Genomic DNA, 16,828 nt, shown 5'->3' on the forward strand with positions numbered 1-16,828 from the left:
TATAAAAATACTGTGCCCGCCTAGTATCAATTTTATATTGTAAATTAGCATATAAAATTGAATCAAATAGTAGCGGGAAGCGTTTTAGAAACGATAATATATTTAATATAAGACGATTCTTAGTTATGATTTTAATACTTTGAAAGAAAGATGCTAGATGATTGGTTTTGTTCATGAATCTACGTAAATTTTCTCGCTACTTATTATAGATTAGAGAAAATTATAGCTACGAATAAAATAAGAGAATTAAGTGCAATTGTGTGTGCACAGTTGACGCATAGTAGATTTTCATACGATATCGTATATTTTATTGAATAGGGATATCTGCACACTCGAGGATCTGGAAAATTTTTCGAAACAGAATTAGTATTAAAAAATAAATGATAATCATAATTGATATTTATATTGAATAATTGTGCTCACCTGTGCATTGATATGAAACACCTGTGGCATTGGAAGTTACTGATATGTAAAGTGGTGGACATTGATGAATGAAAGTGGCATCGGCACAAGAAACAGTAATACTGTGTGCTTCGTTAGTCACCGACGCACACGTTTTGGATGCCGCGGTTTCCGTCCCATTCTTATGCAACGGTTCGCGCGACGAACACACGGTTAAGCTATTCGAATTAGAAGCTTGTATCTAAAGAAAAATTTATTCATATACCATTGAAATAATATTTTATGCGTTAAGAACGTCAGATTCGCAAAGAAACGATCGTTTACCTTTATCGTCGCATAACCATCATGCCTGAAGAAGTAATTAGGATGTAATCTATAGAGATTGAAGCCATTAGGTGCAACGTAATCGTCGTACGAATTTGAAAATCCAGTCGAAATGTAATCTGATCCGCACTGTGAGTTTATTAAGCGTTTAGGAACTGTAATGATATTTTATCGTTAATTTCCATTAAAATTTTCCATACAATAATAAAGTAATTATTCGCGTACCTTGCTTTATTCTTGAAACTAAAGTGGTGATCGGTGCTAAAGCACTGTCTGTATCGCCTATACTGATAGAGAACAAATCCGTCGACGGAGTCTGTGTTAAATCGGACCATGTATCTTTTGAACTATGTGTCATAATAAGTAGCGTCGTATCTGAAGTAAATTTCATTAAGATTTACGTTAATCCCGATAAATTATACATATGTTGGGATAAGTCATAAATAATTGCCCAAGTAGTGGATCATGAACATTTTGGGGTATTCCAAATGACACAGATCAAGTATTAGTACAACTTTTTGTGTAACTGTACGAAACTCTTTAAATGGGCAAAAATTCAATAACGATAACCAAGTATAGGAATTCGTCCGAATGATCTTTTCAGCGAGAGAAGCTCATCTTTTTACATCAGGAATTTACAAGCTATCAAATAAATAGAGAAGGCATATACGTAATAAGAAAGAATACGTTTTAGATCAAGTTGCTCTATAACTCTTTTAAAGGAGTAAAGTTGGTATGAAAAAATGGCAATTACTTCTTTTAGGATTCAACCCAATAAATATCAATGTTTTAAGGAGTACAATACGATCTCTTACCTGGAATTTTCTCTTGCATTCGTACTATATTTTGTTTGCAGTAGTTTTTGTCGCTGTCAGAGATACTCGACTTGTATGGAATAATTAGTACAACGTTGGATCTTGCACCGCCAATACCGTGACTGCGTTCGTAATCCAGCGCATCCATCAACCGCAATTTTAATTTGTCGAGCGATTTAGGTAAATCAAAACCGTGGGTAACTAATAACGATTTTCCACATAATAATTAAATTACGATTTAATTCAATGTCTGTCTAGAAATTCGAACGTAATACGTACTATTTTCATAATGGGATGAATTGTATGCGTTGAATTCTAAGAGATTAAAAGTACTGTTGATAATTGGATTACCATCGTAGCCATTAATTAACGTGAAATTGCTGTTATACTGATTCAAGTCTATGCTATCCAACAGGTTCCTAATGAAAGATCATTTTTAATTTAGTATACATTTCCATTAATTTTGTAGAGAATATTTAGAAACTTACGCGAGGATGGGTTGTATTGCTGAGAATGGCCAATTTGTATCTAAAATGATTGTCAAATCAACGAATATTTGATTGAAATCGTATAATTTATCCGTGTCCAGGCACGAGACATCCTTATTCATTGACGCAGCTGTAAGATCATTATGGATAAGACTTTTTATGTACAATGAAGAGCAAGAACATTGCACGTATCACTAAGCATTTCTTTTTTTATTTTTAATTCAGTAAAAAAATTTATGAACCGATACTTACGCACGTATGCTGCTAATTCGTTTACTGCTTGTATCGAAAACTTTTCTATCGCTTGTGGTTCAAGCGTTACCTTCGATATAGATGAATCCAATAATAAAGCAGCTCTGTACGCCTACGAAAAGAGATAAGCGTCTAATATAAGAAAAAATTTGTATATTACAAGTCGATGAAAATGTTTTCGAAAAATATTAAAAATGTTATACTTGTGCAGACATGGTCTCGTTAGGGGCAACAGCCGTAAATAATGTTCTTCGATTGCACGCTCTGATCGAGGAATCGAAGAATCCTTGCTTGCTATAGTACATATCGAATATCTGTGAAAGTTTCAAGTTTGGTATCTTCGAATACCATTTATTAATTTCACTGGCCAGAATTAAACCATCTAAATCGCCCCTAATTTCTGCCGTTGTCATTTCTAATTTTTCATTGGTGTTCAAAAAATACCAACGCGGTGATGAGGTAGAGTTCCAATTTCCAGTTGCTCCAACGCTAAATTTTTCACCTCTGGGGCCTTGTATCAGAGCCACCTCCGCCAAATCGCCTACAAATTTTATAATAAATATGTCAGCGTCAACGTATTTTGCATCTCTAACCGTTTTAGAGACATGGTTGTTTCTCAGTTACGCGGGAACCCCTGTAGAATAACAGATTGACGATTTACATTTCAGTATTACCTGCTAAAGTAGCGATCCATTTATTGTCCAAAGTCAGTGATAGCAGATCTTCGTTATTCTTCTTCGATATATCAGGCTGTGCATCTTGAAGCGTGAATGTTTCGGGTTGCGTAGCAGCAGCAATTCCAGTAAGGATCAAACCAGGAGAAACAACGCCCCATCTAAAGCATGCATCGATATTAAATAATCCATGAAATCCAATTTATACGATTATTCCAAATATTTAAACGAATATTAAACGTACGGAGTCTTTATGACACCATTTTCGACGGGACATTTGCTAAGAGGTGGTAACGCAATTAACCGTGCATTGTCTGGGTGATTAGGCGGTAATTCTGGATACAACGAGTTTGGATCAACTGTAACTTGACCATCTTTATGACTGGACATGTTCTTTCTGCGTGAATATTCCATAAACATTAGATTTTGCGCTTTTATGTACGCGTATTACACTATCCGATAAAAATTTTGTTTTGCAATAACCATTGGAATGCCTTGTAAACGTGTAACGTAACTATTATAATGATAACATAAAAAAGAAATAAGTTACCTTAAATTTCTTAGATGCCTTAACAATTTATTTTTGCCGAAAACTGTGCAGTTTTATAGAAATATTTCAAAAGCGTAAGGGTGATTCCAAAACATAATTTTTTTTATTGGACAGTTATTTATCATCGCGTAGTTAATTTACTTACATTTCATCGGATGTTAATGTTTCTACGTCATTAATGGCACCTTCGCTAGTTACCTCTTTATCGTCTTGAACACTTCTTCCGTATCTATACGCACTCGCGTATCTGCAAACCGACGCTTCGTCTCCTCTTTGAAAAATTTCAATGCTGCTTGATATCATGAAGTGTAAAGTACACTATAACGTAATAATTGAATATCAGACAAAGATACGATAGCTCTGGTAAAGGTTTTTAATTTCATATATGCGTATACCCTTTCAACGTCTGTGAGACTACTGTTAGGGAAAAGAAGAGCATTCCCTGGTATGAAACGAAGAGTTTGAGCATGGCGAAAAAATTGGTAAGCGTTCGGCGCGTATGGCGTTACCCCGTCTTGTATCGGGACAGCAGGATTCGGTACGATACCGTCTTGTCGAAAACTGTAAATGAAATATTTATTGTATCAATTGACATCAAATGGTTGCTTCTGATTAAATTATTAATGCTCCTTTCGTGAAGGGATTGAACTTTACCGGTGTAAGAGCGCAACGGTTAAACTTCTTAGGTCCATATTAAGGTTTTCTACATTTTCAATTTTACGAAGTATTGCGAGGAATGTGTTCAAAGTGTGTGGTGATCTATTATCTCTTTGTAACAGATACTTGTTCTCATAACACTCTCGAAGGGAAGGCGACACATTTCGTACCGCATTTTCTTGCGCGTGTACGGCTAAAAGAAGTAAGAGTTTTGGAAAAGATTAGAATAATTTTGGAAATACATCTCTTAAGATTCGTAATATAATATAACAATGAAAAAAAATACTCACCTAACGCGATAAAAGTAAGAAAATAGAGAAGTTTCACCATTTCACTGAATCTAAGATAAAAATGAAACTTAACGTTTTATGTTTGTATAATTAATATACGCGTGGATAAAGGAGATACGTGAAATAAAATTTGTAACTATCGAATAACTGTAAAATATATATATAAAAAAAGATGAAGAAAGTATGATTAATTTTATGTACTTACTAAATGTAATAATTTAAATGAACAATTATAAGGCAATTAAACTACGTTTAAAACGAAACTAAATAATACGTACACTAATTGATTCTCCGATACTTTTAACACAGAATGAATAATACCCTTTGAATCCCATATAACAAGTACAGCACCACACCTATCTAGAGATATACTGAAACCTATCATCACTAATCTGATAAGATAATATGATACATCGTGAGTAATAGGTCCCCACCTTATTACAGGTATTCCTTACTAACACAGTTATTTTTGGAGCCCAATAAATAATTATTTAACAATCTTATGGACAGCAAAATAATACGAATTAAATATCGTAATAACTGATCGTGTGATGTATATTTTACGTGAAACGTTAATGAACTTTATTCCTACGATAAATATTTCTTAAAATAGCAGTAATTTCTTTAAAAATAAAAGGTAGATTGGTGTTTGCGAGAATCTTTCATCGACAGCTAGAACAAAATATTGTATAAAATCTAGTGTTTTATCGAAGAAATTTAATATTTTCCGTCGATAATTATCTTATCAGATTTGAAATAGCACACAATCTTTTTTCATCCTTACATGCTCGTGAGTCATTGAAAAGATATAGAAGATATCAGAGGTAGTATACATCTATTATATTTTTAATCACATACGCGTCATGGATTACCAATAATACGAACATGGCAATTAACAAAATTCTGTTATTAATACTGTGCTGTGGTAAGTTTGTATAACTTTTAATTATATATTTATACGCGTTTGCATCATACGAATAAATGAAAGATAATCCCTTATCACCGAATCTTTTATTAAATTAAATTCATGTAGAACTATTGCAAAAAGTATTACAAATCTAACACTATTTCTACCAAAGTTATTAAGAGAAAATTTCTAGCATTCCTACATGTTTCATAACATTAAAACAAAAGTTAAAGAAACCGTTTATTTTTACGATCAATCCTTTCTTAATAACATTGTTACAAATACTTTGTTTTTCTTCTTTTTTTAACACAGTATTGCAGTTTGCGTGGTCTCAAGTATCTATACCAGAACCACTCAGAGAATGTTACAGAAACGATGTTACGTTAAATTCTCAACTTCCCTTGAATTTACGTATAATAGTGGACATTATACGAAAGCTGGAGAAACATTCGTACACGACAATGGATATGAGAATGTTGTCGTCGTCGTTGCTTCACAGGTATTACTTTATACGACGGAATTGCCCATAAACCGTAGTACGTTATTTTATCAATTGCAAATAACAATTTTATTTTCATCGAACGATAGATTCAAATTCGACGGTATCGAATATCAGAAGAACGTACAGGCCACGGATAAAGTGCTTCCATTCAGTGGAACCGGACCGCAACGTATTAAACATCAGTTGATAGAGGAACTGATCCCAAACAGTACAGTGAATCTACCAGTCCACGTGCTGACGAAAACTGAACGTTGTTTGCTCCATCGGGCCATCTCGAATACAATTATACAGTACGACGTTCAAAGTGAAAATAACTCATGCAGCCACGTTACTCGAACTGAAAAACAAACGGGTAAGTGATCATTTTGTTATACCGTTTTCCACAAAGCTATTTAAAACTTTTAAAATTAGGATGTACAGACCGCTTCTTAGTAATTGAATAGAAATTTTCAATGAACAGATAGGTTTTAAAATAGCTATTTAGAACAATAAAGACGCAAGATCGTTACATAGGTAAAATTATGCTTACCGATACGTGGAACTGTCCGAGCCAACATGGGATAATTTTAACACCATTCGGCACTGTTGCTCCTGGATCGATTATAGGAGCCGTTGCAGCAACTCTTCAACGTCAAAATGTTGCTATAAATCAATTAGTCGCCAGTTTGGAAGCACCTTCTTCGGGTAAAAAATTATCATAAATATCAATGTAATACGATGTGCATCAACGATGTTTCATCTTCCTGCAGGGATAAACACTACAAATGCGCCAAACTTAAAGTACAACGAAGAAGAAATTGACTTTGTTCTACCAAACAATCAAATGATTCATGAACAATCCATGTGGTATAGGACTTTGATGACTTTGTCTACAAAACTTGACAACATGTGGTTGACCACAATTGCAGGTACAATATACAGCCGGATTGATATTTGTATTTTTATTGTGTAACATTAATGTATGAGAGAAATTATTTCATTAGGTGAATTAGCAGAAATGGCAGTGAACCAAGGACCTCTTGTAGGTAATAATATGTCTATTGGCGCAAACGGATTTTGGGACAGTACAATATTACCGACTATTTATTATCTTCGAAGTTTCTATAAAAATTTTGACGCAACTCGTGCTGAATTGATAGGAGGCATCGATGGTAAACTAATAAAGTATATTCAACATGTTCTTAGATACCATTTACAATGTTAAACTTGAATTATTGAAAACAAAAAGAATTGAATTAATAACGTGTATCATTTACGAAATACTTTAGGTTTGATTATTGCAAGCAGTTTGCAGACTTGGGTTCAAGATTTTTATAGTCTTCGTCTTAGTCAAATTTTGGACATGTACTATTCGAACGAAGGCGTTGCTTTCAACGCAAATGTCATAGCTTGTAATCGAGCACGGAATTTCGTACACGCTGTATCGAGGACTATTTTAAACGAACAGGTTTGTTATAAAGTAAACGGAAGTACAGCAATTTCATAATATTAAATAAACCACGAACAAAAAGAAAAAGTTTTTGTCAAATTCGGATTATTCGTAGAGCTACAAATAAAAGCATAAAGATAATGCAAAGAAACGTACGATTAATTACAAATACTATTTGTGACAGACTCACACAATAGCTCAAATGTTAGCGTATCGCAAAAGCATAGCATACATATCGCCCGAAGCATTGGAACGAATGGTTCAGTATGCAACTGACAAATTTTATACCTATGCAGAGAACCATCTATTCCCAGAGGTACCCTGTCAACAACCAATTAATCAACCTCGAATAGAAGCATTAATCGCATTTGATGGAGCATGGTCTATAGAGTACACAACAAACTTTTTGGCGTAAGTTACGACGCAACAATTTTCTCTCAAATACTCTTATTTGTTGATAAAATGTTCTTTGTCAGCGTTTTAATGCAAAACCTAGACGTATCGATGTATGGGTCAAAAATAGGCATAATACACGGTACTTCGGGAGAATGGTTGTTAAATGTTACTAACAGCCCATCGCTTGCGTTCGAAGCACTGAATAATTTCACAAACACATCGTGTAAGTTTTGTCGCAAAAACATGTTTACAATCATCGTTTAATGGAATGTTTCTTCAGGGCCTACGCAATTAAATTATACTCGAGTTTTCGAAACAATATTTACGCATTTGAATAAAACTTGGGAAGATAATCAGAGGCACAACGTAATTGGAAATCTTGGTCAAGTGGTTGTACTATTGATTCCGTTAAGTTACATATCCAACGACGATAAACAATCTATAATAACGTTATTGAAACAAATAAAGCACAATCATCCAGGTAAAAATCGTAAGGTTTCGATTAATAATTAAATACGACGATTATAAAAAATATTCTCCCTTAACGATTTCAGATGTACATTTTATATATTGCACATCGCGATACAATAGTAATTTCTTTAAAGAATTTGTCTCGTCGAACGAAGATCATATAATAAGAAATTTTAATATCGACAGCGTCACACAGCATTTGTTAAGAAGTATGTTATATCATTAATACAATTAACGCAGTTGGTATCATAACAGTGCGTTCTATACGTTTCCAGCAACAGTATACAGAAACATTTTTCATGTTGACTTTTAGTACCGCGAACATTAAGACCCATAAAAATTACGGACTCAAATTCACGCAATTCCACGCCTAGCTACGAAGATTATATAAGTCCCTCAAAGTCTATCACGTATAAATTGCATTCGCACTGGAAACGAAACATGAAGAAATCACCGATCACGGTTTGTATTTAAAAAAATAAAAAATTACTATCGTGTTAATGCATTACTAACAAATTACAAATTTTTCAGATTCATACCTTCGGTTACGGAACAATGAAGGTATGCACGTGGATGGAGTACAAGGCCAACGAAAACCAAAACTATCATTGTATGGAATTAGCTGGTTACAAAGATATTACTTTGACCAATCAATCAAAGTGTATCAACGATTCACCTTGCCCCGATACGTATTTTCGAATACAAAATGTAACTTCTTCGTTCAAATGCGCAGGTAAACGTCGATTAAATTCGAAGCGTTTTCGAATCCCATCGCTAGCGTCAACTATGATAAAAAATTAACGCGTAGTAATTGTTTTATAAATAATAATAATAGTAATAATAATGATCGATGTAAAAATGTTTAAATGTAACGTAGCTTTCCTCTTTTATTTTAGAAATAGATTGCAGAACACCGGATCAAGTAAGATTCATCGTGAGGGCACAAAATTTATATTACGAGAGTTCCGCTGATAAAAGTGTAATATTGGTCTCGTTAAATATCTTGTTCTTATTTATATATTATGTATTCTTGTGAACTCCATTATAGCACGAAGTACAATAATGTATTAATATTCAATAAAATGATTAAAAAGTTTAACATTTATTCATATATACATATACAGGGTGTTCGGCCACCTCTGGGAAAAATTTTAATGGGGGATTCTAGAGGCCAAAATAAGTCGAAAATCAAGAATACTAATTTGTTGATGGAGGCTTCGTTAAAAAGTTATTAACGTTTAAAGTTCCGCTCGTACTGAATTTTTTTCTCGAAAATGCGCAAGATTTCGGGGGTATGTCTATTCACCAAAAATTATTGTAATTGACCCCCGCAACCGAAAATAATTTTTCCAAAACGATTTGAAATTTTTTTTTTTCGTCGAAAAATTTCACACGTTCTCGAATTTTTTTCTAGAAAGTGGGTAGGAATTCGAGGATATGTCCAATGGCCAAAAATGCTTGTAACTGACCCTTGTAACTAAATATAATTTTTTTAGAACGATTCGAAAATTTTTTTTTTCACCGAAAAATTTAGGCATACCCCCCCCCCCCCCCCGGCCAATTTGTCTTAAAAATTAGTTTTTCATTTTTAGTAATTTTGTTTGACGCCCTACAGAAAAGTTATCTAACACTTTTTTGTAGGTACCCATGAGCTCTACTTCAGAAAAAAGTTTCATTGAAATATATTCACTATTGTAGGAGTTATGGCTGTTTGTAAATTGGATCATTTTTAGGGGGTTTTGCTCATTTTGCGGGGTCAAGGATCAACTTTTCGAATATTTTTCCAATTTCTACATATTCTCCTTCAAAATACGCATAGTTTGCTTTTTTAAACATTAAAATCGTCCAATCCGTTCAGGAGTTATGACATTTCAAAGATTCGCGTGAAATCTCGGAGTAACATTTCTGGCCAGAAATTATATTTTCGGTGAGGAATTTTTTGCTCGAAAATGGTTAGGATTTCGAGGATATGTCTAATGATAAAAAATGATTGTAATTGACCCCTGAAACTGTAAATAATTTTTCCAAAACGATTTGAAATTTTTTTTCCCGTCCGAAAATTTCACACCTTCTCGAATTTTTTTCTAAAAAGTGGGTAGGATTTCGGGAGTATGTCTATTCACCAAAAATGATTGTAATTGACCTCCGCAACCGAAAATAATTTTTCCAGAACGATTTGAAATTTTTTAATTTAATTGTTAATAACTATTTAACGAAGCCTCCATCAACAAACTGGTATTCTTGATTTTCGTCTTATTTTGGTCTCTAGAATCCCCCATTAAAATTTTTCCCAGGGGGGCCGAACACACTGTATATCTGCTATAGGATTCGGTGCAATTTAATGCCGTCCAACAATATATTCAGGCAAAATTTTATTACATAAAAAAATACAAATTTCATTATTACTTACAACTGATCTGGTAGATTAATAATTGTGATATGCATACTCGTACACGAACTTTATCAGGAATTGAAAGTTGTTTGACGCAGCAAGGCTTCCCAGTTCAGGCTCTGCCAATACCATATCCACTGGCGGAAGAAACTGGTTTGCCAGGTCGCCTGTATCTTGAGCAAGATAAAAATAATTTTTCTAATAATAAGAACGACGACGTTTTACACAGAATTATTTTATATCGTTTTAACAATCAATAAACGTACCCATAAAATGCGCAAGATCCATTAACTTGAAGTATATCGTTTCTTGTACTTGTTCTTCAGGATTCTTTCCTATAGTGTCCCACTGATCCCGTTTGGCAGCTCGCGCCCAAATACGTAACTTCAAAGATGATTTCTCATCTTTGTCTTCCACGTACTCAAGTAAATCGAGTGCTTTTTTAAAATCATACTCGTTCGCGTCTATGTTGTCTTCGGACGTATACAACTGTACCAATCATAACTATGTTTACGCGAACTATTTTACAGATAATGATAATTTCATACGTAAAATTGAATACCTCGATTAATTCCGTTGGCGTGAAAACTCGTAATTTTTCCACATCGTAACCATATGTCGTGAGTACTTGGGTCGGTAAATCTTCTTGATGAGCTATTAACGCCAATTCGTTATCGATTCTTTTCACGTAGTCGCTCAATTCCTCCTGAGGATCGTCCGATGCAAGAAGAGCCAATTTTGCTAATGACAGCATCGACTGCCAGACAAAATTAACATTTGCTCGATTAAATTTCTCTTTTATTCTTTAGTTACTTCATACAGTAAAATTGTAAAAAATTCACTGTTTTTTGATCCGCGAGAGAATACTTAATGCCGTGTAAAGGAAAAGAAGAAGACACTTAGAATAATGCATATTTGCTGTTGATCAATGTAATTAAACAAAAGATATTTGAAGAAATTTAACAGTTTATCTTGTTCCTAAAAAACATCGCATTTAGTTTTACCTTTTTGCGTGTCACCAATTCGGTTTCTTGAGACGCTAAGGAATGAAGCGTGTTGGCGGCGAATCGTAAATCGTCCGTGAGTGCGGACTGAACCCAAGACAAGGTAGGATGTTCCGCTAATTTTTCTGACAATTCAACGGTATCACCGCGTCTACATTTTTCTACTAGTTGACCTTGTCGACCATCCTTCACGTACCTGCAATTAAAAGTTGAATTCTCTTAGGAGCATTAAGGAAAAATATTTTTACTTTCTTAATCGTCGTTCGTGTAACGATTACTCGCCATGAAAATAAAAATCCCACGAAGTTTTGGTCTGAGAATTTTTCCATATAGCCGTCCAATCGGTTTTTATTATTAGTCAATTCGCATATTTGTATAAGAGACGAAAAATCGCAATATTTCTCAGACAGCATCGCGGCACTATCGTATTGCTCTTCCTTTACTATAAATTAATTCAATGTAAATACATATGTATATGCACTGCCGATCATAGGGTCGCATGTCCTAATACGTATGATCGGTAGCTTAGATACAGAAATCATTTAAATTAACGAAAGATACATACTCAGAGGTTGAATCAATTTCGTTCGATCTGTTTCATATTGTTTTAAGAGTATCGCATACTTTTCTGTGTCTTGTACACTTTCTAAATGACATTTACAACCGTCTAATATTAAATCTATGAAACCCACTAATTGTTCATATAATTCGTTCCTCACTGTTGAATCGTTGGTTCCAGTCAGGCCGTGTTTAAGAGTTAAATTATACTGTGACAATAAAATGTATTTATTAAATCTTTATATAACCAGCGTGGTTTCGTGTTACTTTTTTAAACGACGAGACCAACCATCGTAGTAAGACAATTTCTTAGTCCATGTTTACCAATTGCCGCGGTCCAGGGAAGATATTCCGTTATACCGTTTGAACACTTCGTAGGAATGTAACGTTCAGCATTATGTTGCCGGTATTTAAGTACCTCGTGTAATACACTCTGTCATTAACATACATATAATAAATTGTATAAGCACTTAGTTTGCTTTCTATTTTATTCCTTAACACGTTAAGGGGATATTCAACTATTCTAGTTGCCTTCATTAATTTCTACTTACCAATAATATGGCGTTCACTTGCATAATGTAATAAGCTATTTGTTGAATAGGTCTTTCAGATTGTGTCACTTGGCATGTATTATTTACCAAGGTAGGAAAAAATTTGTGCACCGTGGTCACTTCACGATAAAAAATATCGCGGTTCGTTAATTCATCAGACACGTACGATTCGGGGCTTAAAGTTTGTTCTATCACAGCATCCACGATACTCGAATATCTTGAAACAATTATGAGCACGATCGCGTTACGAAATTGTAAACTATATGAAAATACATTATGGAAAATTACCTATTTTGGAGATTATATATAGTCAATGCTGCAACTATTTTTTCTGCGTATTCACCAAGAACATGCGGAGTAGACATAATTATTCCTCTACACGTAACAGCACAGAACTAAACGGATAAAAATATCATGTAGCAATATTTTACCGATTCGTACATACGTAAATGTACTGTAATTGCGCGAACAAAGTAACTCACTCGATTCCACAAATCGTGTTCTTTTAGAAATAATACAAATAAATCCAATGCTTTCTGCTTTCCCTCCAACTGATGAGATATTTGCATAGAAGTAACCGCGTTTATTGTCATGGCTGTAAATAACAAACAACTAATTAAAGTTTATGCGAATCTATTGTATACGTACTTACGGAAGTCTTCTATTTTAGAATCCTAAAAGAATAAACGTCCCTCTTCGAATATCATTTTTATTTTCTTATAAAAGTATTGTTTTGTATTTGAGAAATCCCGAGAAAATGCAAAGAATAGAAATCGATTTTTCTTCAACATTCAGAGTAAAAGATCTCCTTAAATATGAAGCACAAGAAATTTAATTACACAAGTCCCTGTGATTTGACCAACGCGGATCGTTTGCCGGGTAATCATCTATCAAGTCTTGGGCAACTTTCAATACCAGAATATCAAGGCTAGCATCTATATCCATTACTGGTTCCTCTTGCAAAGGGAACAGTTGCGATAAAATTTCTTCGCACTGCGACTGAAACGAAACAGTAATATTAGAATGAAATTCTTAAGAGAACTTATTCAATAAACTAACTTTATTTTGACGCAGACTAAGAAGAAACGCGGCGCGCAATCGCGTGGCTTCATCGGAACTGTAAAACATGTCTTGAACTTCTTCGTTGCTTATGAGACTAGTAAAATTTTGCGCACTTTGATACGTATAATCTGTACTTGCGTTTGTATCAGGAAAAGTCCTATAAATAAATATCATTGATGAAGATGTATGTTTTTAAAATTCTTACGCGCTAAACTATTTGCAAGCGTAAGTATACATATTAAAATCCTGAGACACGAAATCCGTTGGCATGATAGAAACCAAACCAAAATTTTTGGTAAATAAAACTGGAGTCCCTGAACACAAAGCGCCACCGAGAATACTATCTTCTTTTCGTGCTAACTGTATTTTATCTTGTTCGTGATCAGATATGCCTGTACAAATTTTGTATTTTAAAACACGCAAATATCTTGCAAGATACGTTTCCTGGAAACTAAAATTAAATTATACTCACAGTTCACAACGAGTATGTCGTGGTCGTCGTATATTATGGCTTCCCAGCCGGTGAACATAATCCGCTGAGAAAATAAATTCGAATTTGTGCAGCCACCGAAGATAATCAAATCAAATTTAATCGGTATAAACCATTTAAACGTGTTTCCTAATGTTGTAGAAGTTAGCGGTAGCAGACCTATAATATAATTATACTATTCTATACACTGAAATGTATAATAAAATTAATCGTAATTAATCTGAAAATTTTACCAAACGCAAAATGAACTTGAGTCAATACGTCGACACATTGCGCTGTCATTAAAAATACTATGCCTTTGTCGCAAGGTTGCATATCAATTAACCACGTGCTTAAACTTTGCGGGTTATGCGTACCTAATTCCTAAAATTATTAGCACAGCCAAATAAAATGTCATTGAACGCAAGCAATATCGCGTACGTACCACAATGTTTCTTTGAAACGTTTGCAAAATAATATGCCCAATATCTTCGTCGAATTCCATTTTTTCCTGTTCGTTATGAGGAAAAGACCAATATTGTAGAGACGAACCGGCTAAAATAAGAACTCTCGATCCTCCATCATCCAATACTGTACATGTAACCTTCACTAATTTCTAAAAGACGAAAATGGATAGATTTTATTTTATCATATCATTCAGGGTGTTTCAGATTTAAACAGACAGACTCGAGACACGATGTTTACCGTTTCTATAACCGGCGATTGAGGCATAGCTCCAAAAATAAGAGAGGTCATTCTGCGTCCTATGCCGCCTAGCCATCCTTGACTCGTCCTAAGAACTTGACACATTATGCTATTCTTACCATTAGCAAAATGCGGTTGCAATAACGCTACCGTGTATGTAGTTGTAGCTAAAATACAACCGTGACCAGGAATGTAAGTAAGACAACTGACTTCTTGTCCAGCCAGTTCAGCACTTGTTTCTACAAACGATTCTTCGTGTGCTACACTTGCCCAGAAACGTACAATACCTTCAGGAGACACAGACATGCAACTAGGAATCTATATATTAAACGATAATATTTGTTTGAAATCGAAAATATTGAAACAGACAATGTACGTGTAATATAGCAATAGCAAATTTTAGAAACCTGATGGCCCAAAGGTAACCACATGGCTATGCAGTCTGCTTTATGAGCTAAATCGCTTTGGGGCAATAACAATTCGCGACACTGAGTTTTAAACGTTCTCTTTTGCTTTGAATCGTGAATCGTTGACTTATATTGCCAAACGAGCAATCTACGACCGCATACAAGCCAAACCCAGCCGTCTTCCGAAATATTAATACTAATGGCAATATTTTTGTCTACAAACGTTAAAGCCTCAGTGACTAGGACTGGTAAAGGGGATCCAAGACTTCCCACCACATGATTGGGAGTTTTATATATTATTTGTGCAGACTGATTCAAACGACCAGACGCGCTCATTGATCTGTAAACATAAAGAAATGGATTTTTTTTTAAAGAACAATCTTATAATTGACATAAGAATGAGTCAACTTTTAAGTACCAATAATAAAATAGAACCTCCGTTGTATGAACCTTCTAAAATGGAACGTATTGTCCCATTATATAGGGTGTTCGGCCACCCTTGGGAAAAATTTTAATGGGAGCTTCTAAAGGCCAAAATAAGACGAAAATCAAGAATACCTATTTGTTGATTGAGGCTTCGTTAAAAAGTTATTAACGTTTAAAGTTCCGCCCTTACTGACTTTTTTTCTCGAAAATGCGCAAGATTTCGGGGGTATGTGTATTCACCAAAAATGATTGTAATTGACCCACGCAACCGAAAATAATTTTTCCAGAATGATTTAAAATTTTTTAATTTCGTCTTATTTTGGCCTCTAAAATCTTCCATTAAAACTTTTCCTAGGGGTGACCGAACACCCTGTATAAAAATTTTCTTATGCGAACGCTTTTGTTCTTCAATTAATTCACATAACGTAGTTCCTATTGTATTTGAAACAAACGCTATGAATATACTTACGAGTTATTTTTCTTTAAAGATTGTACTATTGACATGCGTTTTCTCGGAGACGTCAAACTCCTTCCTATTGAATTTCCTATACTCGTGCGATCCATTGTGTTGCTCTTTCTTCAAATCGTCGCATTAAGTAGAAAAGGCAGACTTATAAGCGATTACTTAAAAACTACCTCTTAAAATACTTGACTACAATCCTTCGTTCCTTTCCTTGCATTTGCTCAGCATTTAGGTTATAATTCTGCACGCACGTACCGACAAACCGTTGCACTTGCACGGTTGCATGTGCTTGGCATGAACAACGAAATGTAGTTAGATAGATAGTAGATGATACATTTCCGTACGAATTCGTCGTGCCAAATGATGCGTGCGTCACACTACGGAGATTACTTGAATTCTCGAATTTATTAAAACAAAGCGTTCAAGTTTCAATGTTTCAACTGTTTCAAGAGTAAAATAAATTGTTTAATTGATTTTTATAGAATGGATGCAGATCAAGATGTATATAAAACAATATACAAATACAGCATGCCTCTTTTTACATTTATTGCCTGTTGACACAGAGATATATGAAAAGTGGATACAAAGCTGAAACGTAACCAAAAAAGTTGGGTAACGCATGTTTTATACGTAA

The 16,828-nt window shown here is 34.3% G+C and overlaps 3 protein-coding genes across 5 annotated transcripts; 1 reads left to right on the top strand and 2 right to left on the bottom strand.

The window, feature by feature from the left end:
- Positions 1-203: 203 nt before the first annotated feature.
- On the bottom strand, positions 204-4,843 carry LOC143347390 (uncharacterized). 2 transcript variants are annotated; one of them, XM_076776501.1, is made up of 16 exons: positions 4,658-4,843; positions 4,453-4,502; positions 4,160-4,355; positions 3,901-4,066; positions 3,651-3,823; positions 3,200-3,352; positions 2,956-3,116; positions 2,485-2,822; positions 2,282-2,393; positions 2,030-2,159; positions 1,821-1,960; positions 1,542-1,742; positions 952-1,101; positions 727-881; positions 424-643; positions 204-340 (listed from the first exon to the last, which is right to left on the bottom strand). In XM_076776501.1, exons 2-16 carry the CDS (start codon positions 4,490-4,492, stop codon positions 204-206), a joined length of 2,472 nt encoding a protein of 823 aa, XP_076632616.1. In that variant the 5' UTR covers positions 4,493-4,502; positions 4,658-4,843. The 2 variants fall into 2 exon arrangements, with proteins under 2 accessions (XP_076632616.1, XP_076632617.1); XM_076776502.1 differs by lacking the exon at positions 4,658-4,843 and having other exon boundaries at positions 4,453-4,620.
- A 477-nt stretch (positions 4,844-5,320) lies between these two features.
- On the top strand, positions 5,321-9,634 carry LOC143347391 (uncharacterized). Its single transcript, XM_076776503.1, has 14 exons — positions 5,321-5,377; positions 5,672-5,858; positions 5,948-6,213; positions 6,375-6,545; positions 6,611-6,769; positions 6,845-7,012; positions 7,130-7,308; positions 7,475-7,701; positions 7,767-7,909; positions 7,967-8,167; positions 8,241-8,366; positions 8,471-8,619; positions 8,689-8,890; positions 9,054-9,634. Exons 1-14 carry the CDS (start codon positions 5,338-5,340, stop codon positions 9,191-9,193), a joined length of 2,358 nt encoding a protein of 785 aa, XP_076632618.1. The 5' UTR covers positions 5,321-5,337; the 3' UTR covers positions 9,194-9,634.
- Nup133 (nuclear pore complex protein Nup133) lies at positions 6,511-16,459 on the bottom strand. 2 transcript variants are annotated; one of them, XM_076776500.1, is made up of 21 exons: positions 16,201-16,459; positions 15,306-15,645; positions 14,899-15,216; positions 14,639-14,809; positions 14,448-14,577; positions 14,197-14,373; positions 13,960-14,116; positions 13,722-13,881; positions 13,502-13,661; positions 13,145-13,257; positions 12,951-13,057; positions 12,663-12,879; positions 12,401-12,544; positions 12,119-12,320; positions 11,836-11,995; positions 11,554-11,749; positions 11,112-11,306; positions 10,816-11,038; positions 10,568-10,716; positions 8,697-8,941; positions 6,511-6,604 (listed from the first exon to the last, which is right to left on the bottom strand). In XM_076776500.1, exons 1-19 carry the CDS (start codon positions 16,293-16,295, stop codon positions 10,583-10,585), a joined length of 3,399 nt encoding a protein of 1,132 aa, XP_076632615.1. In that variant the 5' UTR covers positions 16,296-16,459; the 3' UTR covers positions 6,511-6,604; positions 8,697-8,941; positions 10,568-10,582. The 2 variants fall into 2 exon arrangements, with proteins under 2 accessions (XP_076632615.1, XP_076632614.1); XM_076776499.1 differs by having other exon boundaries at positions 10,568-10,722.
- Between the last annotated feature and the right edge of the window lie 369 nt (positions 16,460-16,828).

Source organism: Colletes latitarsis, chromosome 11, assembly GCF_051014445.1.
Source record: "Colletes latitarsis isolate SP2378_abdomen chromosome 11, iyColLati1, whole genome shotgun sequence".
Taxonomy (NCBI): domain Eukaryota; kingdom Metazoa; phylum Arthropoda; class Insecta; order Hymenoptera; family Colletidae; genus Colletes; species Colletes latitarsis.